General features: G+C 38.9%; 2 protein-coding genes across 4 annotated transcripts in view; one reads left to right on the top strand and one right to left on the bottom strand.

The window, feature by feature from the left end:
• On the top strand, window positions 1-17,202 carry LOC134741456 (spondin-1-like). Of its 2 annotated transcripts, none has more exons than XM_063674239.1 (16): window positions 1-267; window positions 5,677-5,807; window positions 6,092-6,193; window positions 6,996-7,190; window positions 7,445-7,651; window positions 7,892-8,158; window positions 8,690-8,855; window positions 9,404-9,617; window positions 11,750-11,962; window positions 12,560-12,620; window positions 13,354-13,539; window positions 14,192-14,339; window positions 14,713-14,886; window positions 15,629-15,727; window positions 16,025-16,119; window positions 16,969-17,202. In XM_063674239.1, exons 1-16 carry the CDS (start codon window positions 60-62, stop codon window positions 17,116-17,118), a joined length of 2,616 nt encoding a protein of 871 aa, XP_063530309.1. In that variant the 5' UTR covers window positions 1-59; the 3' UTR covers window positions 17,119-17,202. The 2 variants fall into 2 exon arrangements, with proteins under 2 accessions (XP_063530309.1, XP_063530308.1); XM_063674238.1 differs by having other exon boundaries at window positions 15,623-15,727.
• Window positions 17,203-21,829: 4,627 nt separating this feature from the next.
• Window positions 21,830-25,760, bottom strand: part of LOC134741455 (proton-coupled zinc antiporter SLC30A1) — a 43,260-nt gene continuing 39,329 nt past the window's right edge. For both annotated transcript variants that reach the window (XM_063674237.1, XM_063674236.1), the window contains exon 9: window positions 21,830-25,675. In XM_063674237.1, coding sequence (XP_063530307.1) covers window positions 25,548-25,675 — 128 coding nt within the window. In that variant the 3' untranslated portion in view covers window positions 21,830-25,547. The remainder of the gene's footprint in view (window positions 25,676-25,760) is intronic.

The following is a 25,760-nucleotide window of genomic DNA, read 5'->3' as shown; positions in this document are numbered from 1 at the left end:
CCGCTGTAAATCGTCCGAGTAGGTTCATAGCCGTGTTAGCGATAGTGATCGATGTGAAGATGAGCCGATCGGCGCAGCTGGTGCTGTGCGGGTTGCTGCTGGGCTGGTGGGCGCGCGCCGCGTTAGGCACAATGCCGCACGAGGCGGGCACGGCGGCCCCCGCGCCGTGCCCGCGCGCGCCGCCCGACGCGCAGCCGCAGGACGCGCGCTACGCGCTGCGCGTCGCTGGAGAACCGGATTTGTTCTTGCCTGGAGAACTATACACTGGTAACTAGTCCCTTTCTTATACCTCGGCCACATACTCGACGAGCATAATAGCGAGGGAAGTAGGCTGAGACGTAGTGTGACCGCGCTACTCGTCATCGGCCGACATACCCTGCATACTTCCCTCACTACTTCCCATACCACTCGTCTGCTATGTGACCGGGGTATTATTTTTGCCGGAGAACCGGTTTTATTTTGTTCTTACCCTTAAAATAAATCTCAATCTAGTGTCCTAAAAATAGCAATGATCTAAAATGGTATGTAACTTGTTGCAACGTTAATTAAGCCTTAGGGCCTTAGGTAAATATAACAACATTTGTTTTATTTACCTGCTGCTGCGGATGCTGATAAGCAATAATGTGTCAACCCACAAAACTTCAAAAATGAGATTTTAATGCCATATTGTAGCTGGTCCGCTCTACTTCATTTTGCAAAAATGATCTTAGTGATTTGAAATTTATAAATATTCCAAAAGAAGGAAAAAAGGTTAACACAAATCCGTTAACACGTGTTGACTGTTTTGCATTAATGCGTCTAGTACCTTAACTTATCGCAGTAATGGGCAGAACGCATACTAAAATGTCAATAATGTCTTAAGAGAGGTTAACTCATTATTGCGGAAATCACATCCCATTAGTTCTGTTTTACCAGAAGCGCTCTGAAGGTAAGTGCTGCAAAAAGTGTGTTTATAACCCATATAACCATTCCGGTCACAGAATCATCAAAGTAGTAACTAAATGTCAGATGTGTCGAAACGGTGTCGTAACCGTTACTACACTTTGCGACTGTGTTCAGTTTTGGTAACTTAGTGTAGTCGCCGTGTGCACACAATGTGACCAGAATTGCTTCAGTAACTAAGTGTCGTCGCCGTGTGTACATTTTTCGGTAACAAGGTGTCGACACATTGTGTACACTTTGCGTTCAGTTTGTGACCACGCCGTGTGCACACAATGTGACCAGAATTGCTTCAGTAACTAAGTGTCGTCGCCGTGTGTACATTTTTCGGTAACAAGGTGTCGACACATTGTGTACACTTTGCGTTCAGTTTGTGACCAAATCTCTACACAATGTGTCGTAACAGTTACTGAAATGTTTCGAAACATTGTGACCGCAAATGACAATATAAAATACCTCTTGAAAACCAAGGTTTGTCAAACTGTCCATTAATAGCAGTGTTGCCAGATCGTCCCAAATAGGACGATTTTCCGTCCTTTTTAATGTCACACCGTCCCTTTGTCGTCCCTTCCGAACTACCGTCCCTTTTGGGCATCGAGCGTCCAGTATAAAAGATTTTATGCCATGTTGTCAATGATTGACGTTATGAAGTTCGGGTCTCTACCTTCTCTTAGCGCCTATCCTTTTGAAGGTATGCTTTACAGTATTAAAAACCTGTTACGAAAAGGGGACCAACCATTGGCGCAAGTAGCGAATCGCATACAAGAACTGTCGAAATTGAATATAGAGACTACTTGCAAAAAATCAGATCCCGTCCTCAAAAACGAAATTTTACTGGAAACTGGTGAAAAAGTTTTTAAGACAGTCAGAAATAGTAAAAAATACTCGATATCTAAAAACAATAAGGACAAGTGGTTTCTAACTACTGACAATAATTTAACAGAAATGCAATACGCTACTTGTGTAGAAGGGAAAATAAAAGTCTTCGGCGGGAATATAAAAAACAAATATATTTTTTTTGAGTTGCCATTTAAATCATCAAACATAAACATATGCCACAGCGCTTATTTATGAAACTGAAGAATTGAGAGAATATAATTTAGACGACATTAAATGCAAAGTTTTTGCTATGGATTGCAATACCGAAATGGTATTCTTTCCAATATTATCAACGCTTCGATAAATAAACATTAATTATTAACATTCTCTAAGCATACTTTTTTTAACCCTTATCTTGGCAAGGCTCAAAATATTTTAAATTTTAATATTTGTTCAGTGGTTGACGATACTAAACTATTAAAAAATAACAAGAAAAAAACCAGGGTTTTTCCACTTTACGAGTTTTCGCCCGGGTGGCTATTGGTCATTAAAATCGGTTCGTGGCTCGCAGTCTATATATTATATCACAACCATCCGTTTGTACTTATTTAATACTTATTTAAAACTTAAACTACTAAAACGAATTGCTGAGATCATTATACAGGATAATTAAAAATTAACGACTTAATTATATTAGGTATTCTAGTGAGATCCTCATAGATAAAGAAAACATATTTAAAAAAAATGCAAGAAATGTCACGGAACGCTCACTTTTTGTATGTACTTTATATGTAACAATGTGTGAAAAATAAAAACTTATGAAAAAAAAAACTTCCGGACACAATTTAAGAATCACCAATATAGTACCATGTTTTGTATGAAAAAAAAAGCTTTAAATGATCTAAAATGACTTTTCATTAGACTTATATTGACCGGGATATAGACCGTGACCTTTACCTTTTGTATTGTTTTTGAGCTCCCGATATCCCCGATATGATATAATGAGGGTAGACAGAGCGCAGTCTACACAACTTTGACACCCACCCGCTATCTTCAGTCACCCGTGAATAAGATGCATGTAACTGCGTCGAAATATCGGGAGCTCAAAAACAATACAAAAGGTAATCACGGTCTATATATAGGTAGTGAAACTAGCCGTGAATCATTCAAAACTCTTATAAAAACTTTTATGACAAAAACAAAAAATCTGGACATAATTTAAGAATCACCCGATTGCGTCGAGGAATAATTTGTATTTTTGTTTGTTTTATTTCCTTCTTGATTCTTTTCTTTGTCATTTGTATTCTGTAGCAATTGGTAATTCTGCCACCCTCCTCCACAACGTTTGGTTTCTCGAAACCCACCCTGTGCTATAGCGCCAAGCCTAAACAACTTTAACATCTCGGACAGGTGGAAAGATGAATGGTCTACTGCCACAGCTGAAAAAGACGCTCCCTATCTCCCAGACCCAACGAGAAAACCAAAGGGATTCCATCTACCTCGTAAGATCTGGTGTCGTCTGAATAGGTTGAGAACAGGTCATGGCCGCTGTAATTATTCTCAACATATGTGGGGTTGGAAGGAGTCTCCCCTCTGCGAGTGCGGCGAAGAAGACCAAACCACTGAGCACATATTTCGGCGCTGCCCGCTTCACTCCTATCGTGGCCCAGCTGAGGACCTGGATGCCCTGACACCCGACGTGGTTACCTGGCTTAACAACCTCAAAGCTGTACTCTGATTGCCTAAATATGCATGCCATACGATTAAATAAATGTAGCAATTGGTTAGATCTGAAAATAAAGATAACTTGCGGTCACGTTGGGCAAAAAATTATGTTTAGTTTGTTTTTCTCGGGGCAAAAGGAACAGTATTAATATGCAAAATAGTAAGGTACAGAAATACCAAAACAAAAAAGTCACAAATTTTGACGCAAATAAATCGTACTTTTTTGGTCTGTCACTATTATTTCTACGCCATTATAACATTTTTTTGAACCGCTCATACGAAAAGTACGTAAAATCGTACTAAAATGTGCGGTTTAGCCAAAAAGTACGATTTTAGTACGGTTATGGGCAGGGTACGTTTTAAGTACGTATCCTATTCAAAAAGTACGTAAAATCGTACTAAAAGGTATCTGGCAACACTGATCTGAAAACAAATGAGTACAAGGAGCCATTTTGCAAATCCAGTAACTTTGTTACTACTTTTGACATATGTCTACACAGTGTCGACACAGAGTCTACACAGAGTCGTAACATTGCGACTACTTTGTGACTGGAATTTTTCTCAGCCTTAAACCATATTTTTACATCATAATTACCAAGTTTAGTAGTATGTAAAGCTTTATTTTTATTATTTAGGTATAGTATATGCATCGGAGCACTAAAATTGCATCAAATAATGTAGTTATGAACACATGCACTGAGAAGTAAATAATTTCATTTCTGGCTAAACTAAAATAATGAGGTGGCGCGTTGATAAAATTACACCTAGTTAATCAAATCACTCGAGCAGTTTAATTTCCCATAGTATTTAAAGCCATAATGTAATATAAATGCAAACAATAAATACTTACGTCTTGTAAATCCTTCTTAGCGATGGCGTTTGTCACTTGTTTATTTTTATTTAAGTATATTTCCATCTGACAGTTCCCATTTGAAACGAACAAAATGAACGAATGATTTTGGGATAACTAGTCGCAAACTGGTAACAATGTGTGCACACGGCGACGACACTTTGTGACTGAAATGTGTCTGTGTCGAGCCTTCCCCATTTTGGTAACGACGACGTAACGGCGACCACACTGCGACCGTTTTGTGACCGGAAAAGACGGTGTCGACGCAAGATGTGTCTACACCGTGTCGTAACGGCGACCGAAAATGGTTGTTAGGGAATAAGTCATTTTACGAATTTAGTGCACAAATCTATTAATTGTTGCACTTTTCAAGAGATAAATACTAATGCTCATCGAAATAAGGTATTTATAAAGCGTAATCACACTAGATTTTAAGGGTTTTATTTTTTAGGTAAGTTTGCCGAAATAAATTAAACAAAACCGCTAAATGCTGTAGTTTTTCTTAGCAATTCATTTAAAATGCCAAGTTCAACAATTTGAATATACGCACATTCGTAAAATAATGTTATTTTAATAATTATAATGATTTTAAATAACTTGCTAGACTTGAATCATTCTTGCAAATCGAAAAACAAATCGTATCAATGCATTATGAGGCTTGATTGATTATTGCAAAATAAAATTTATATAAAGCTAGAATTTAACAACAACAACTTATGTGCTATAACATGTCGATTATAAGTTCAAAGTCAGATTTACACAATTAGCAAAACTGTGTTAAGTATAATGACACGTTCTTGAGAAAGTTTCACGTCATCGTGAACTTCGCAATAATCAAAAATGGGATTATTACGATAAATTTAAATTTATTCCCAATATTATAATCATAAATCACTAGTATTAGCTGTATTTAAACTGACAAAGACAACAGTTCGAACAAAATCTTTAATTTTTAGAACAAACACTCAAAAACCACGTAAAAAACTTTAGATGCCATTTTCTCACAATGGTCTTTATGTGGGTTAACACATTATTGCTTATCAGCATCCATATATGAAGCATAATCATGTTAGTATATATGATATGTATTTATCTATTTTGAAGCGGCCATCTTAATAAGATTTCCATTCAAACGGTGTTTTTGGCACGAAGTATAAACACGGCGACCACTTCACTATCCATTTAAGCGTGTAAAAAACGTTCCAAACGTTTATCTTCTGGGGGTCGTTCATATTTTGAAGTAGGGTACTCGTATTTGAGACAAACCAAGAGTTAAACCGTACTTGTATCCTACAATTAATGTAAATTCTTTCTGGTAATATGAGTAATATGACTGTTTTCAGTATCTCTGCTAGGCGTCGACAGCGGCACGGGACTGTCGCCGTTCATTGGCTTCACGATGTGGGTGGAGCTCGATGAAGACAAGGGCTCCGACGCCACGCAGTCGCCGGCGCAGGCGGCCACCAACCACTCCGTCAGTGTTTGTTTACATGCGTAGTTAATATTCCTACTGCTTGTTAAATCTTGTAAGTATTAGGTACAACCAGCTGTAGGATCGCGTGGACACTCATTCGTGAATTCATTCACGCGTGTGCAATTTCTTGGCTCGCTGTTGTTATTTATGTCCATCGAATTTCCAAATCAATTAATTTAAAACTTCGGGATTTCCTACTTATATCTTCGTAAAGTTATCCCATAACATATAATTTCTTCCTCCAAGCTTACTGTTCTGACACTCAATAAACCTCTTTCTTACAGTCGCTAGGATCCTTCCAGGCGTACGATGCCCAGACAAAACAGCATGAATTATGTTTCCCCGCGGTGGACAATGCTACTGCGCACCCGAAGATAGAGATACAAGTTAGTAAACATAACTCCTATAGGTATAAAAATTTGGCTACATTTCACTCATACAGTAGCGAAAAAATTTCTATCATAATGGCTATTTTTTGCAGGCATTCATTCGAAAATTTGTGAAATTATATCAGGTAAACAATTATTGTATCATTATCACGACCATATATACTTACGTCCCATTCACTGCACGTGGCAACATAGGCAGCCACGTTAGCATTAGCACAATGCGGATTGGGGACTTCACACATACCAATTAATGTATTTTGTAATTATTGAATTTCTTATTTGGAAACACTCAAAAGCGAATCTTACCAACAATAAAACCTTAAATGGATCGATTTTTCGCCCTCCTTAGCCTCTGGTTTGAAAATTAAATCAAATCAGTACTTTACAATTTAATATTACATACATACCCACCGGTGGACAGCGAAAACTCGGACAAACTAATTATATAATTTTAAAATGTACCCTAGTTTGATAGAATTGTCGTATATATATCGCCTATACTCTATATTGTAAATTTCATCGAGATGGCTACGCTAGAGCTGTTTCTGAGAAATAACCAAAAATATTATGCAAATGTACCTGAAAAAATATGATAAGTACTTAGATTATGTTCCACTACTGTAGGTACCTTGTATAATTACATATAAGTGGGAGGTATAAATGGATATGCTGTATAGGTAGTCGATTTATACCGCTCATGGTAAACACTTTTACATCCATCGATTCCGTTGTCCAATTCGCTCGCTCTCGCAATAAGTAGGAAGTTTGTGTATATTTTTCCACGCTTCGTTTATGCCAGGTAATATGGAGCGCGCCGTTGCGCGCCGTAGACCTGTGCCTGCGGCTGTGTGCGCGCGTCGAGCCGGCGAACGACAAGGGCGGGTGGTCGGTTCTCACGCGCAAGCTCTGTGCGGCCTACGCAGCGCCCGCCAGTTTTACGCGGCACCCGCCGATACTAGAACCGTGCTGTGCATGCGATGAGGCCAAATATGAGGTAGAAATCTTAATCTTAATGTCCCCTAGGCTTTCACGTAGGTAATAGAAAAAGAGAATTGTCTTGTCTACTTCAATTGTCTATCGGAGACATTCGCTACTTCACGCAAGAAAAATTTCCTACGAGTACCTATTTGTATTTGCAAAGCAACGGAACCCTAAGTTCTTTCCGTTATTTTATAGTTCACTTACTTAATTGAAAGTTGTATTGTGAAGTAACTCTAACGTAAACTGGTCGTTTGATGATACCTACAGGTAACCTTTGAAGGGCTATGGTCCCGCAACACGCATTCGCGCGAGTTTCCGCCGGAGGGCGCGCGTGCGCACTTCAGCGACGTCATCGGCGCCTCTCACACCGCTCAGTACCGCGTGTGGCAGGAGGGACGTGTAGCCAGCGCTGGGTTCAGGCGCCTGGCCGAAGACGGTGCCACTACGGCTTTGGAAAAAGAGCTGAAGGCTGAGGTAAGAGATTTATGTCATCGTAGCCCCTCTCATCGTGTGTGGCAGGAGGGACGTGTAACTTGCGTTGGGCTCAGGCGACTGGCTGAAGGCGGTGACACTGTGACACTAGGTATGGCTTTGGAAAAAAAGGCTGAGGTAAGGTAAAAAACGGATGAGTGATGTGAACTTATTCCATAATTATGTTTTACTTGGCGGGTCAATAACTCCTTGGCGATTATGTTATTTTGTGATTGTTCGCAGAGTGACCACATCCGCACAATAATCAAAGCCCGCGGCATATCGTGGCAGCAGGTGGCCGGCACGGGATCGCCCAGCACCTTCGCCGTGTTCCGAGTGGACGCCAAACACCACCTCGTGTCTCTGGCCGCTAAACTAGCGCCGTCCCCAGATTGGATAGTTGGCGTGTCTGCTCTGGAGCTCTGTAATGCGAACTGTACCTGGAGCACATCTGCTACGTTGCCACTTTATCCGTATGACGCTGGGACAGACAGTGGCATTGCCTATACGGTGAGATTCTACTAAACGTTATTGTTAGTGGACCGATGATACTAATGAGTGTGAGTGAACAATGTATTCCGAATGTGATAATTTGGTATCAATTGTTGTGATCGCTTGTTGGTTGATTGAAAAAGACGAAACATGAATGGAATGAAAGTGCAATTTTTTTTCTACTCGTTGATTTTATGGTTGAATTAATACTACTTAAGTAGACCAAACTATAATCGCATATTTTTCACTCTGGGGTCCTGACTCAACTATAATGACTTCATTATGAAACGCTTTAGTGAACTATAATGAATTTGACCAATCAAGTTCGCCGTTGTCAAGCGGAAGAGGATAAAACCAAAGGATAGAAAAAAGATACCAGCGAGATTCTTTTTAATGAAAAGGAAGCGCGTTCATGTCTTTTTGTTCTATCCCTTTATCTAGTACTGATGAGACTCTTACCTAATTTTTTTTAATTATTTAGGTTGTTTACTACTACGAGTATATAGTGGAGTTTATATTTTAGTATAGGTAAATATGTGTTTGTGTCAGTCCCGGCGGCAACCGTCGGTGCCGGCGGCGCCGGTGCGCGCGCTACGGCCGGACTGGCCGCGCGATGCGCGCTCGCCCTTCTTCAGCGCCACGGGCGAGATGCGGCCCTACGCGCGCCTGCGGCTCAACCGACTCCGTCTCTATGAGAAGAGCTGCGATAGCACTGGTAAGTGACGTTGGTGTTACGAGCAGCTTTTGTCTAGCCGGTGGCGTGCTGAACGGTTGCCGATTTACAGCGCTTTGTCGAGGTGCGGCTTTTTTTATCCTATATTAAGCCATAAAATAATTTTTGTACTACGGGTGAATGTTTGTGTGTATTGTTTTTTCACGTAGGCCATCTTAGCGTCGTACTGAGCCAATTTTGATAAACGAGGTGTCAATTTCTTGTTTTTTTTTTCTCTCAAATAAGATCAATACTGATTATGGCGATATTGGGCCCAGTTTATTGCACCAGTTTTCAGCTAGACCTTGATGTCACCCTTTCAGAATTTTGCTTCAGGCCTTTGTCCCCTTGCTGGGTACAGTAATGTAACGCTTTGCGCAGCGAACAGAACATCAACCGAAGACCAAGGTCTTACGCGAGGGCCATGGAACGCACACTTCGAGAGTTCACGCTCGACGCTGACGCTATGCATTTGTTTTATCCAATGTACCGACGTGGCCACTACAATATAGTCATCTTGAACGCACTTCTACTATTTACTGGTGTATCAGGCGGATCAAGTTCGGAGCACAAATCGGAGCTGAGCGCGTCTGGCGCGTGCACGACGCACACGTGGGGCGCGTGGTCGGCGTGCAGCGTGACGTGCGGGGAGGGCCGCGCGTCACGCCAGCGCTACTACATGTGGCCAGCGCGGGCGCGCAAGGAGGCGTGCCGCGCGCAGCTCACCGACCACCGCAAGTGCCGCGGCCCGAGGATGCACTGCAGGTACGTTACAAGTAGAACTTTTCGTAGTGGCAAGAGTATAAGTATTTGTGTGATGGGCGCGATTATTGTTCTTGAGTTATGGATGTTTTTTATGTAAGACCTCAGTACCTACCTATGTGAATTTTTTATGTATAGATAAACTCGTATAGCGAGTAAGTATACCTAAATAAACATCGTCACCTATTACCCATAGCTTTGCTTACTCTGGGACTAGGACGACTAGGTACAAGTAAGTCGGTCTGGGTGGGAATTGGTGGCTGTCGCGCTCATTTGTTATTGAGTTGGTATGTAAATTATTGTATACTAGCTGTTGCCCGCGACTTCGTACGCGTGGATTTGTATGTTGGTGGTTATATATTCTACATGAGCATAATATAGAACAATATGCAGCAAAAGATATCAATAGGGACGGTTAATCATTTGTTAATAATTATACAACGCATGAAATTTGTATTTCACAAACTACGAAGTTTCAAGACCCTAACTGAAAAAAATTGTTTCCGATATAATCCCTCTCGACCCTCTTAGAAGATTTACAAGTCCACTATTTAAAAAAAAAATCGCTCCCGAAACTATTAATACAAACTTTTCAAAAACGGTGTAAGTAATCAATTTTCGTCTATTTTAATATAATGCCCTTTTTACCAAGTTTCAAGTTCCTAGCTTAAAAGAAAATTTGTACCACATATAAACTTACATCCCCTTTTTAACCCCTTTAGGGGTTGAATTTTTAAGAACTTTGAAATACCTTTTTTGGAATCTTATACAATGCCTTTCTAAGAAGTATCAAAGCATTTGTAATAGATTCACTTTGAACCCCTTTTTAACCCTTTTAGGGGATGAATATTTAAAAACACTTAAATTACTTTTCTTGTATTTATACAAAGATTCAATTCCCGCACTCAAAAAAATATTTGATCTCCATACAAACTTTCAACCCCATTTTTACAACCTTGGGGGATGAATATTCAATAATGCTGAAATAAGTTTTTTCTCTTTTAATTATATATATTTCTATGAAGTTTCAAGTACCTAGCTTAAAATAAAATTAGGACCACGACAAAATTTCAACCCCTTTTTAACCACTTTAGGGGATGAATTTTTAATCACGCTGAAATCACTTTTCTTGTATTCTAATAACATGCCTTTATGCAAAGATTCAAGTTGCGCACTTAAAAAAATGTTTGACCTCCATACAAACTTTCTACCACTTTTTCACCACCTTAAGGGATGAATTTTCAAAAACGCTGAAATTACTTTTCTAGTATTTTAATAATATGCCTTAATACAAAGTTTCAAGTCCCGCACTCAAAAAAATTATGATCTCCATACAAACTTTCAACCCCTTTTTCACCACCTTAGGGGATGAATTTTGAAAAACCCCTTCTTACGTCATAAAAGCTATCTATTGTGAAAAATTCAGCTCTCTAGGTCCAACGGTTTGGGCTGGGCGTTGATTTAAGTGAGTCAGTCAGTCAGTTAGTCAGGACTTTTAAGTTTATATATATAGATTTGGAACTATAATTGCTGCACATAACATTATTGACATTAGCGATTGCTCGTGACCGTGACTTTTTCTGGGGAACATATTGTAGGTAAATCGCATTCCCTACTTTCCAAAACGTACCCTTTCATCCCCCTCAAAAAATAAGATTCCTATTTTCAATACCGACGTATGCTCCGTTCCTTGCTCCACCACTCTAGCGGCCACATCCATCTAAACTTACCAAAAATAGTCTTAGCGCCACTTGCACCATCCCACTAACCCGAGGTTAACCGGTTAAACCGTTAACCCAGTGTCAAATTGTACTGGTAACCATGGTAACTAGGTTTAACCGGTTAGGTAACCCCGGGTTAGTGGGATGGTGCAAGGTGCAAGTGGCACTTATCAGTATAAAAGTACCATTGACATGTGTATATAGCACACGCGTGTGTATTTAATCGCGTTAGACCCGGTAATGAAATTAATTATATGTGTATATAACTCTTTAATCTTGATTACCTACCTAGTCGTCCTTGATCGCTAATGCCCTTATCCTTACGGAACCCTAAAAACTTTTTTAAATTTCTAGGTGTGTACTGTGTACGAATGTTTAAAACGTGCTGTAAAATGGCAAACATAAATATTACAGAGCAATAAGCGACTACGAGCCGGACCCGGCGGAGTCATCCGGGCCGTGCGCCGTGACTCAATGGTCGGAGTGGTCCCCGTGCGAGGGCTGCGGCGTCCGCGCGCGCACGCGCCACTACGTCGTGCCGCGCGCGCACAAACACTGCCACATTGGTTTCAAGGCGCGCACCGTGCTTAGCCAGGCGCTGCCCTGTGATGCTGGCCCTTGTCACAGGTTTGCAAGTTTGAACAAACGGAATGGAAGCAATATGGTTGTGCTATCTAGGTACTCGTACTCCATGTACCTACATGTAATGTCAAGTAATTTGATTTCTGTCCCTTTTTGTACAGTCGAGTTCATAAATATATATATACATTTTTTCACCTTATTGCATTGAATTAAGGTGAAGAAATGTATATATATTTATGAACTCGATTGTACCTACCTTGGTACCTAAGTACTTTCCATGCCTTGGTGCCTTATCCTTGGTGGTTTTCGTATTTAATGTCACTGACAATTACAAAGTGGTACGAAAATCAAATTCCTTGACTGTAGGTAGGTACAGCCGCACCACTTTATTACGAAGACGGTTTTAAGGTATATAGATGAGCGATGTGGTTTTCCAGTAGAAGGCAGTTTAGTTTGAGACGAAATCTGATAAGTAAGTATTTAGTTCTAATATCTCCCCGGTCAATCATAATATCATTGATAACTGTTCCACTATCAGATTGAGTTAAGCGGTATAATATTAACTATTGGTAGGTACGTATACGTAAATTATTTATGCGCCTTCATAATTATGAATTGGTGATTGAAATTTCTTTTTTTCAGACCTCCTACAAAAGACGGTTCGAACTCATCAACAATTTCGAATTTCGACTGGTTCTTTATGGTGTGTAAGAATTTCTTTTATTTTAACGATCTAGATACTGAGACCTTGATAAATTTCATTTATTTATTTATTGTCTTTGTTTTAATTTCATTTTCTCCATGCCCATGGCGTGGTACCTATATGTATACCTATATAAATAATTTATTCTGAAGTTAACTTAAAATAACACCTATTAGGTATTCCAGTCTGTGTTTTAATGACGTAGGAAAAATAGAAAAGAATTTGTTACCATTTGATTCCAATTGTCAGTGCTTTCCGCCTCCGTAGTTTATAATAGAGTAAGACCAAGATAAGTCTGCAACGATTTTGATAGCACACGCAGTGCAAGTGCAAGTGTTATACGTCATAATTTCATAGAAGTTTGACGTTTAAAATAACACTTGCACTGCGTGTGCTATCAAAATCGTTGCAGACTTATCTTGGTATAACTCTAAGACTTTGTTTTGAATCCTATTTGAAGCAAAGGGAACAATGTGTCTCGGTATCAACTTTGAATCATAAAACTCGTACTATGTTAAATATAAAATCTGATCTCATGTATTGAATCTGGTGTGCCCCAAGGGAGCATTCTGGGGCCCATCTTGTTCCTTTTATACGTAGGGTGCGTTGTGGTAACATTGAACGGGTTTTTCGTGATGGGTAAGACAAAACATCGTCCGTATGCCGAAGTTTTAGTTAGTTTTGATCCCTGATCCCTGAATATACCTACCTAAGTAAAAGTAGTCGTGTGCAGGACGTCGGCACAGAGGCGTGCGCGGTGACGGCGTGGGGCGACTGGTCGCCGTGCTCGGCGCGCTGCGGGCGCGGGCGGCGGCTGCGCGCGCGGCTGTACCTGGCGCGCGCCAGCCGCGTGCAGCGCGAGCTCTCGCGCCGGCTGCTCGCCTCCTGGAACCAGCGCTTTGCAGAGTTGCAGCACCTGGTTGGTGACACTTACCCGAGGGTTACTTTACGCACGGTCGACGCAGACGCCGACCGCCATTCATTTGTTTTGACCGAACTATGTCGGTCGGCGTCAGCGTTGAGCGTGTACGCTCGGACCGTGCGTTTTACTAGAGCCTGCCTGTGTGTGTGTAGCTTCCAAACCGAACAAAAGGTCGTAGGTTTTAACTTATATACTATATACAATAAATATTCTATGGCAAAGGAAATCATCGTAAGGAATACGGACTTCTCAATAAGGTCTAATTTCCCCTCTGGGTTAGAAGGTCAGATAGCCGATGCTCTCGCCAAACACATCGTAAAATACCAGGTCCTGTGCTAATTCTTGAGATTACTTGGGTTATGTCCTACTGTTACCAGTGATAAATCAGTCCCAGGTAGCATTTATACGTCATTATGACGTCAGCGACGTCTTCATGGCGTCATAACGCCGTCATTGTTACGTCGTTGTGACGTCGCTGACGTCACTTTGCTACTTGGGGTAAATATTTTTCTCACCTTTTATTCCTTAATTGGAACAGAGTATCTTCCTTTAAAAATGATATGTTTCATTTTATCTTTTACAATCTTTACATGTTTTTGATATGTGTAGTAGCCTCATAAATCTACTTGCATTTTTTTCTGGTTAACAGGATATTCCAATGGAGAACACTACCTTAGATGACCCTGAGCTGGAGAAGGAGGTTCAGGAGCAGATGGACCGCTGTCAATTTACTATGTCGCAGCAGGAGGCGCTGTGTGATGGCGAGGATACTAGCTGTCTCGACTCTATTACGAAAGGTTTTAAAATTATCTTCAATGTTTGAAAATTATGTGCTTTATTATCGGCACTGAACTTCTGTAGGTAAATATATGAATCTGAGGAGTAAACTCATAAATCAAAAGGAAACAAAACTTGATCTCGTTTAGTTAGTTTTAAGAAGCTTTTGTGGTTTTTAGAGGGTTGAGGGTTGAGAGAGGGAGAGAAGAAGATCAAGGTTTTTAGAGGGTTTTAAGGGGGAAGGGGCTTCTTGTAAGTACATAAGTAACTACTGGAGTTGCATGTATTCAGACCTCACTAGACAATGACATAGATCAGGGTAACACCAGGTAAAATCATCAAAACTAGTCAGGCACAAGCGGCTTTTCGAAAACGTATAAATTGTCGATGTAGAAACGTGCATGCTGCCGTCGTCAGTGGGCCACTGCCGCAGCTACAAGGAGCGCTGGTTCTTCGACGCGGCGAGCGGGCGCTGCGAGCCGTTCGGTTACTCCGGCTGTGGCGGCAATGGCAACAACTTCCCTACGCATGCCGAATGCCTCAAACGCTGTGGACACGCTCAAAATGGTCAGTTATTTCTGTTACTGTAAAACCACACCTCTATATTTAAGCAGTGCAGTCAACAGCACAAGTAGCTAAGCTGGCGAAGTTTGCAAAATGGTTTAAACAGCCCACTACTGTTACTGGCAGTGCAACTATAATATGTACCTATGTATGTATAATAGGTACCAATGTTAATATTGGTTCTGACGAGTTTTTTCTTTTATTTCCAAAAACACTTTGCCTTAGAAATAATTCAAACAATATAGATACCTAACCTAAACGAAGATATAGTTAGTATTGCAATTAGGAGCAACGATAATTGGTTGAATTGACACTACCTACTACGGCATACCATAAGATCACAATTGAAAACTATACGTGTCATCATCATCTTCCTCGCGTTGTCCCGGCATTTTGCCACGGCAAATGTTAGCTTGGGGTCCGCTTGGCAACTAATCCCAAGAATTGGCGTAGGCACTAAGTTTTTACGAAATCGACTACCATCTGACCTTCCAACCCAGAGGGTAAACTAGGCCTTATTGGAATTAGTCCGGTTTCCTCACAATGTTTTCCTTCACCGAAAAGCGACTGGTAAATATCAAATGATATTTCGTACATAAATTCCGAAAAACTCAATGGTACGAGCTGGGGTTTGAACCCGCGATCTCCGGATTGAAAGTCGCACGCTCTTACCGTTAGACTACGTGTGTTATGTATTAGGTAAGTTACAAAAATACTCAGAAAACTCAAAATTGCTCAGTTACAGTTACAGCGGCCGCAACTACTGAAACGAGTGCGAAGAGACTGAAGTCGACTCAGTCGAGTGCGGACAACGAGGTGATTCAAAACGATGCGCCTGTTCAAGGTAGATTCGTTGGGGTTTTAGAATAAACATATTTAAGTAGGTTTATGGGTCCTATGTTATGGTGACCCATTATTAAATTATTATATTTACCTACACATTTCAAACCGAGTTACAGAAAATAAAGGTTCTCAATTAGAGTGTTTATTACAACAGACACCGACTTTGACTTAAAAAAGTCGGGTTTCATTTATTTAATTATTGTCATGTGGGTGACAGGTGCGATTGAGGAAATGGCATTTAATTTAGTTAAGACATCTAATTGGTAAAGTTGGCTGATACTATAATATTTGTCGCTAGAGGACGTGAATTGTGAAGTGGGCGCCTGGCTCGGCTGGGGCAGTTGCATCGGGGACTGTGAGCACGCACTCAAGCTCAACTACAGGCTAGTGCAGGTCAGTCCACACCGGGCTCATAGCTGCCAGTTGTATTACGGGGCGAGGTTGCGCCTGGCTCGTCTGGGGCAGCTCCGGGGGCTCTGAGCGCGCGCTCGAGCTCAACTACAGGCTAGTGAGGTCAGTCCACACCGGGCTCATAGCTGCCAGTTGTATTACGGGGCGAGGTTGCGCCTGGCTCGGCTGGGGCAGCTCCGGGGGCTCTGAGCACGTGCTCGAGCTCAACTACAGGCTAGTGCAGGTCAGTCCACACCGGGCTCATAGCTGCCAGTTGTATTACGGGGCGAGGTTGCGCCTGGCTCGGCTGGGGCAGCTCCGGGGGCTCAGAGCACGCGCTCGAGCTCAACTACAGGCTAGTGCAGGTCAGTCCACACCGGGCTCATAGCTGCTAGTTGTATTACGGGGCGAGGTGGCGCCTGGCTCGGCTGGGGCAGCTCCGGGGGCTGTGAGCACGCGCTCGAGCTCAACTACAAGCTAGTGCAGGTCAGTCCACACCGGGCTCATAGCTGCCAGTTGTATTACGGGGCGAGGTGGCGCCTGGCTCGGCTGGGGCAGCTCCGGGGGCTGTGAGCACGCGCTCGAGCTCAACTACAAGCTAGTGCAGGTCAGTCCACACCGGGCTCATAGCTGCCAGTTGTAGAACGGGCCAAGGTGGCACCGGGCTCGGCTGGGGCAGCTCCGGGGACTGTGAGCACGCGCTCGAGCTCAACCAAACCTTTTGAGGAATGCATATGGATGAATGGTTATTCCTCAAAAGCTTTGGTTGAGCTATATCTATCTATCTATTGAGGAATTCTCCTAACTATTGTCACAGATTGTTTCACTAAATGTTCCTATTCTATATTTCAGACGGCTGCTTCTGGTTCCGGCAAACCGTGCCCCAGCTTGGTGAAGAGCCGCCCTTGTAAGTTGACCCACTGCCGCAAAACTACTTCCTTGTCTGCCACCGACTCCCCTAGGGTCGAAGTATCAAGTAACCCTGGTGAAAATAATGGATAAATGGCATTATTCATAAACACGTGTCTATAGGCTATTTGACTAATTTTTGAAAATGGTTTTAATTTATTGTTTATGACTTAATAATTACACTACATTGATATTTCCGTGAAATTTCCTATATTAAATATAAAAAAACAATGTTAAAGTTTATTTATTTTGAACGCGCCTTAAACGCTGTTTTTGCAAAGGGGCTAATCACGTGACACGTGTGACGTCACACGCGAGTAAACTCAGTCAATGACCTTAGTAAATCTTATGGTTTATGTGCATTGAATGGATTATTTCACTGTAAAATGGTATATAAATGGTGTATAGTGCCGCAATGTTTAAGTACGACTATAAAAAATCCAGATAAATTGTTTGTTTCCGTTCCAACGAATCCCAAAAAAAGAAAAATGTGGTTAAAACTAGCTATTTAACTGTAAATAAATATGGTAATTAAAGCAGCGGATTTTGTTATTTAACGAAACAAGATCTAGGTATTTAATGTATTACTACATAACCTCATAACATAGCTCTTTCAGCATTAGTAGGTAGTTATTAGCATACTTTTTCTTTCAAACTAAAGTGCAGTATGGAGATATTATTCTCGTCATCGTATTCTATATATATATATCGTCGTCGTATTCGTATCATCGAAATCGAAATGTTTTTACATTTCTAAGTTCCGCAGCATAGTAATCCGGATTATCTTTAAAGAAAAGTGTAACCATTAAGGCGTCTGTCTGGTAGGTTGCGCTATCAGCTTCAGCTTTCACATATTTCGGCTCCATTTTGAGATTCTTATGAATATTGTGCTACTAGATATACGGATAAATCGGAATATATCAGAAAACTGTGGAACAATAACTAAAATTAACTAAACACAAATAAAACAGTTAAAAAACTCAAGGCAATCAAGAATTTTTACCCGCGTGTGACGTCATCCGAGCGTTGACCAATCACAGAGCGTTTACGTCCCTGATGAAATTTCAAAAAATATTAAATTTTCTTTCGTTTATTTTCCAAAAAATAAACATAATTTACATTCAAATATAGTGAAATATACTTTATTAGTTTATTATCTTTCATGATGACAGCAATTCGTTATATATTTTTAATGTTGTCAAATACCCTATTCTAACAAGCCCTTGATGACCTTGATAATCGTTTGCCCTTATCTGTAATTTTGTCATTTGTGTTAGAAAGTAACAAAAGGTCATGCCAGGATAAGCTAAGTGAATCTGCCCCCAGCGAGTATTGGCTTGCATTTTTTTTGATGATGTGACTTTTTATTAGTACCTAACAAGTATGCAAAATTTCAGCCCCCCAAACTTTATTATGAAGAAAAAAAAAAACGAAATATGATCTTTCTTCAATATTTTTTTCTAGCCAGCCGATTTAGACGTGCGTCACGTATATTGTTCATATAGTAAAGACAATTATATGATATCAATTATAGGAATTATATTATTACTAAAAACAAGTACCTAGTATAACAATGGGAAATATTATTTTTAATTTTTTCATTTCATTTATTTATTGCAATCATGTTCATTACATACAGGTGGTAAATAAAATATAGTCGGTACAGGTACATGATACCCTGTTAGGGCACAGCAAAATTGTCTTAAAAACTAAATTAACAAAAACAATTTTTTTTTAAATTTTGATAAACATCGTACATTCTGATAGAAAATGACATAATTACTAAGATATTAATTATTCATTCTATATTATTTCGTTATTCGTTTATATTATTATCATTTAAATATACGTTCAATGTGTAATAACATTTTTTGATTAAAAAAGATTTAATTAATTTAATTTTTTTTAATCATTTCCTTCATTTTTTATAGCCTCTGGCAGTTTATTAAATATTTTTATTGTCATTACATAGGTACTATTAGAGTGCTTTTTAATTTTAGAGGCCGGTAGTAGTAATTTGTTTTGATGTCTCAGTAGGTGGGTTGTGGGTAATTCGTATCTTTTTTTAAATATATGATTATTTTGTTTTGCAAATTTACACATTTCGAAGATGTATATAGATGGTAATGTGAGAATTTTGAATAGTCGGAAAAGTGGTTGGCATGTGTGTGTGTAGTTTACGTTGGCCAGTATGCGGATCAGCTTTTTTTGTTGTATAAATAATGATGGTACGTCAGTACTGTTCCCCCATAAAATGATCCCATATCTTAGCCATGCGTTGGCGTACGCGTAGTACACGGCGAGAGCTGTCTGTAAGTTTGTGGTTTTTCTTTATCTCGCTCAGCGCGTATGTAAAACTAGATGTATGTGTCCCTTCCAGTTTATATTTTTGTCTATAACAAGTCCAAGTAAAGAGAATTCTTCTACTACTTCTATCTGAGTGTTATTATAATGAAATACTAAATTTAATGGAGCTTTTTGATGAGGGTGGAAAGTCATTAATTTTGTTTTCGTGTAATTTATTTCGAGATTATGGTCATACATCCAATTTGTTATATTCTGTAATACCAACGTTAGTTTGTCATTTAATTGGTCGTTATTTTCGCATTCAATGAGTAATGAAATGTCATCAGCAAATAGTATGCTTGTCTCCTCTAATATCTTTGGAAGATCGTTAATGTATAACAGAAATAGAAGGCATCCCGCAACGCTTCCTTGGGGGATTGAGGAGTTGACTACTATGCTGTGTGATCGTATCATATTTATTTCTGTGATTTATGTCATAGTGTTCTATCTCCGTAAGTTGTACTCTATCCTTCAGGTACGATTCAAACCATATTACGCGAAACTGCGTGTGGCACCACTACCACAATCTGAGGGTCTATCGCGAAACACGAAAATCTAAATTTCGTTATCTAGCATCTCTGTCACTCTTGCATATTCGAGCGATAAAGAGGCAGCTAGATAGAAAAATTTCGGATTCTCGTTTCCCGGTAGGTCCTCTGTAAACCAACCGTTTATTCCGAAACATTTGTGGTAAATATATTATATAAATGTGCCATTAATAAAATATAATTTGAATTTCAGTAATTTGCACAATATACGTGACGTACGTCAAAATCGACTGGCTAGAATAAAAATATTGAAGAATTAGAAATATGATCTATTTCTTTTTTTTTACCAAAAACTACCTATAAAGTTTGAGGGGCTGAAATTTTGAAGTAAGCCACATCATTAAAAAAAATTACAAGCCAAAACTTGCTGGGGGCAGATTCACTAAGCTTATTCTGAAACGAATGTTCATCAAGCTTATTCTGAAATGAATAACGTGAGTCATTAACATGTCTGATCAATACTCAACTTTGGGAACAAATCAAATTATTTTATTAAATATTTTGATTTGTGTTTATAAGTAGTCACACTACTATATATAAATTACAGTTTATGTCTGATCAACTTATTTGATACGGCTAAAAGCCAAACTTATTTGATACGGCTAAAAGCCAAACTTATTTGATACGGTTAAAAGCCAAACAATTAAGTACTAAAAGTAAAGTAATACTTAGTTAAATACCTATTATATTCCAATCCATAAGTTAATTGAAAAGCAAAAATGAATAAATAAATATGTAGGCGCCTAGATAAGATAAGTATAATGTTAAACTTTGTGTCATTAAGCATGCTCATGTAAAACATGTCGATCATAGTTAGGTATAGGTATATAAGTTTTAGTAATGACCCATATAAGTTTATACCTAGGTATATAGGTATAGAACCAATAATAATTTTAAATTTAAAGTATAATAATAATAATATGCATAGCTTGCAACATTTACTATTAGGTATTAAGGGTTATATTAGCATAATATGCTTAGTACTTAAGATATTGCATGCACGCAATAGGAAATATTACGCGAAACTGCGTAGGGGGCGCCGCTACCACAATCTGAGGGTCTATCGGGAAACAAGTAAATCGAAATTTCGTTATCTAACATCTCTGTCACTCTTGCATATTCGAGCGATTAAGAAGCAGATAGCGAAATTTCGGATTCGAGTTTACCGGTAGGTCTTCTGTAAACAAACCGCCTTGATGCATCAATGTCATATTTTATTATCTCTGAAAACTTGTCAAAAACCGGTTAAAGTATAACAATAGCATGTATAGTGTAGTGTATGTACAAGTTACTCTATGGTTTACTAAAAAAGCTTGTGCTGCACTCTGGTGGCAGAACATTGCAGTAATATCCCCTATTAATATTGACATACATGGCTTTGTCATGTCATGGAAAAACCATTTTCATATGCCTTATGGCAGAACATATTAAGGGTCAACAATGTAAATTTTATAACATCTACTATACTGAACCATATGTTCTTGTGAATAAACTTTCATTCATATATAGGTAATATCATGTATATCAATCAATAAGTACAAACAGCAACAATGTTAACTGTCCATCGGTGGACCTTAAGTATACCTTTTGTAATAAGTCAATATTGTACAATAAATGTCATGCCATTAAAACTATGCATTAAACCATCTACTGGATCGTGGGTACTAAGTTTCTCTTTGTCAATGGTTCGCAAAAAATAATTTTATTTATTCGTGTTTAGACGTACTTACCTAATCTATTATTTACCTCTACAAACACCTTAAATTCAAAATGCTCATGTACATACCTAGTTTTCATTTCACATGTAAAACTTCCGTATTTACCTACATTTTTCTCCTTACTGATATTTTTTGCCTTACGAGTAGAGTAGGAGCATACATAAAACATAAATATTTTGAAATAAAACATCATTAAAACTCACTTAAATTTATTTATAACAAGTTGTCAACAAATTTTGTACACAAAATTCTTACAATTTAACTTACGAGCGTTTTCACATTGTCCGATCCGATATCGGACGTAGGATCCTACATCCGGCCCGGGCGCCGTCTTTAGCGGTCACCCACACTACAACAAGCATTACGCCTACACATATGCACACAAACAAATATTATCGGTCCGACAGCTACGGGGGTTTCGACATGGCTTAGATTAGATTTAGATTTAGATTTAGTTTATTCAGAAACAATACAAGCATTGTGTTTGAAATCCTTACAATATAAAATTTACAATATATACAGCCTTAAATTAAATATAAGTTTAAACTATGCATCTACAATTTAACAAGTCAACGTGCATATACCTATTAATAAAAATAAAATAAAATTTAATTATAAAAATAAAAAATTTATCGGAAGGCGCCTATGACAAAAAACAGCTACAGGAGAGTCCCATTGGCATTAGTCCGCCTTTTTTGGGTTATTTATCGTTTTTTAGTAATAATGATTTATTAAATGCATAAAAAATACAGAGAAACACAATATATCTTACATTTTACTTCCTTCCGACATCCGATATTGGATCGGACAATGTGAAAACGCTCTACCGTTTACCGTTAGGTAATTACTCTAATTATCCTAGCCTAGTAGCCGGGTAAGTTACTTACCTTCTTTACTAATTATACCTATAGTTATCCTAATACTGTCGAGTAACATCACAGCTTATTTTGTAAACCTCCCATGGCTCATTTGTATTTATTCAGGTAATTTTTGCTCTGAAAATTGATTATTGATTATCTATAAAGCGGGTTGAAAGTGAGAGAGACGTTTTGGCCTTAGGAATTAAGTTTCATTTTCACATTATAAATAAAATAAATAAATATTATAAATTTAAACAATGTATTTTTTATGTGAAACGTGAGTGAAATATCTTTAAAAAAAACCCGTAGGGGTCGGATCAAAAACTAAATAATTAAGTCCCACTCACTCTTGACTGCACATTTCGAATAGGTTTTCCTGTGATCTTAGGTAAAGATCTATTTTGTGCATTTTTTTTCAAAATTTTAGACCCAGTAGTTTCGGAAATTAAGGAGGGGGGGGGGGGAGGGGAATGGTAATTTTTTGCCTATTTTCTTGAATAACTTCTAAACTGTTTATCCTAAAATTATTTTTTATTTTATTTGAGACTCACAATGAGCCCTTTCATTTGATATGTAACACGATATAGTTTGAAAAACTTAATTTTTAATTAATACAAAAAAAACCCGGCTGGGTTATAAACTTACATATGTATACCAAATTTCAACTTATTGGTCCAGTAGTTTCGGAGAAAATAGGCTGTGACAGACGGACAGAGAGACAGACAGACTCACGAGTGATCCTATAAGGGTTCCGGTTTTTCCTTTTGAGGTACGGAACCCTAATAAATAAAATAAATAAATATTATAAGACATTTAACCCAGATTGACTAAGTCCCGCAGCAAGCTCAAAAAGGCTTGTGTTGTGGGTAGTCAGACAACTTACTAATACTTAAATATATAGAAAACACCCATGACTCAGGATCAAATATTTGTGCTCATCGCACAAATAAATGCCCTTACCGGGATTCGATCCCAGGACCTTCCGCTTCATAGGCAGGGCCACTACCCACTAAGCCAGACCGGTCGTCAAATTATGCATATATACCTATATATATTTTACGTTTAGTAATAATTCTTTACAAAAAGAATGTGTCGTACTCTTATCATTTCCATTCTGATTTTTACATGTTTTAACTTCCGATTCCATAAACCACGATTCTTTTAGGTACCTCATTTTTGAGTTTCCTTAGAATAAATACTTAACCTGGCGAAACATCTCGTCAGAAATGGTTCGCTTTATTCCACAATGCTTGATATTATTAGTTAATGTATCTAATGGACAACATTAATTAAGTGGGCTATTTATAATTGGAAAAGATAAAGAAATGTTGCGAATAAACCTTATAGTTATAGTACCTATTGGTAATAACTATTTAGTCACATTACATGCTCGTATGTATTACTAGGTACTCTATCTGGGATACGTTCTCTGCACTGTATATAGGCAAGGTATTCAATATGGACACGGACAAGGTGCCTACCTATGTATACCTACACGACCTTTATATTCCCATCCATTAATTAAGGTATTGTGTACATATACATATAAGTATATATATAGTACCTTGACTGTACTTCATAGTAACAACGTCCCCACAGGTGTCTGTCATAATATTCATAACATACAGTTGTCTGAATGAGTAATGAAACGAACAAACATTTCATTGTTATTGTTGAATATTTTTACATAGTACCTATGAATTGCTTGCTTTGAACGTTATTAAATGTGGAAGTTGTTACTTTCATTTGAGCATCATATTAATGTTTTATCAGTATTAAGGTCAGTCCCCGACTGTCCCTTATAGACGCACAACCCTACCTGCTACCCTAACTGCAACAACTTTCAATAATGGGTTAGAGGACTTAGAGGCTCTTCCATCTTGACCGACCTTTCTCCTACCTCAACCACAAATCAGAAAATACTGACAAATGACAAAGCCGCATTCACATTTGTCTGTCTGTTGTGTTGTGACGGGTATCGGTTTCATACATTTAATATGGTTGCGTTCACATTTCTCGGATGCATTAGGCATCAGACAAATGTGAACGCGGCAGCCACGCAAATTCATTACACGCATACGTGTTGAGCATTCCACGAAATTGTCTACCGTTGTCCCGTACGAACGCGAATTTTCTCAGAATGAGCAGGTATAAGAGTTTCCTTTTCTGTGACAAATGAAAAAATATGCACAGAAAAATAATCATCCGCTTTAAACGCCGAAAAAAAAAGTCATTTGTGGCTAGTTAAATGACTAGCAACTTGCTAACTTTAAAATAATGGTAAAACGATCGTGATGACGCCATAATAAACCTAATTACCTACCCGACTGTAATTTGTAACGTGTACGCAGTAAACCGTTAAGTTGTAATGCCGCAGCGCGAACTATGTTTCCATTCATCACTCACTTTCACCCGCACTGGCAGGTACTACTGGCAGAACGCAGGCCTTACCTAAGCCCCGTGTAGAAAAGAAACTTCGTTTTCAACGGCAGTTCAATGGACTTTCTTTGGTTGTGCCTATGTCGTGTTTAAATCTTTTTATGGATTATAAACACTTGACTGAATTTACAGTAATTCACTTATCTATATTATATATATACTTAATATGTAACATACTTAATTTAATTACTATATGTACATGTATAACAAAATTCATTACCATGAATCAAAGTACCAGTGAATTCCGCAATTTATAATGGTCAAGCTAATTGACTTGTCGTCGCATTCATTTGGGGAAAAGCAGACCCGGGACTCCGAAACAGTAGGAGATGCTAAGAGAAATGAAATATTGACAATAAAGTCTTTAACTGCCGTCTCGTCTTTTTTCGCTCTCGCTTTTCAAACACAAGAATTGCCGCAGGTACTTACGAAAACGACTGTTGCGTTCCGACCTTTCAACTCAAAAGGGAAATTATAGGCCTTGTTCGGATACGGCTTGTTTTCATCATGCGATGTTTTCGTTCGTCGATAAGCTAATGTTACGTCTGACACTGATGCTTGATCTTTGGTGTGAACCTTATGGCAAGAAACATTCAGCTGCAATGGGCTGCTCACACCCGCGCCACTTTAGGTTTGGGAGGCGGTTCGCAACAGCGCGGGCCGATGCATTCCTTCGCGCAGGGGTTGGCGCACGCTTCATTTGCCAATTGTATTAGTGCTTTCTGCTCCTCCTCTGTGCCTGAAAATTAAACAAAAAAAAAAATAGAAATTCGCTTATTTTAAGGGAGGACTACATTATAGGAAACTACCTACATGTTAATAAT

The sequence above is a fragment of the Cydia strobilella genome, chromosome 5, assembly GCF_947568885.1.
Source record: "Cydia strobilella chromosome 5, ilCydStro3.1, whole genome shotgun sequence".
Taxonomy (NCBI): domain Eukaryota; kingdom Metazoa; phylum Arthropoda; class Insecta; order Lepidoptera; family Tortricidae; genus Cydia; species Cydia strobilella.
The sequence above is the reverse complement of the archived record's forward strand: the minus strand, read 5'-3'. Positions and strand labels throughout refer to the sequence as shown.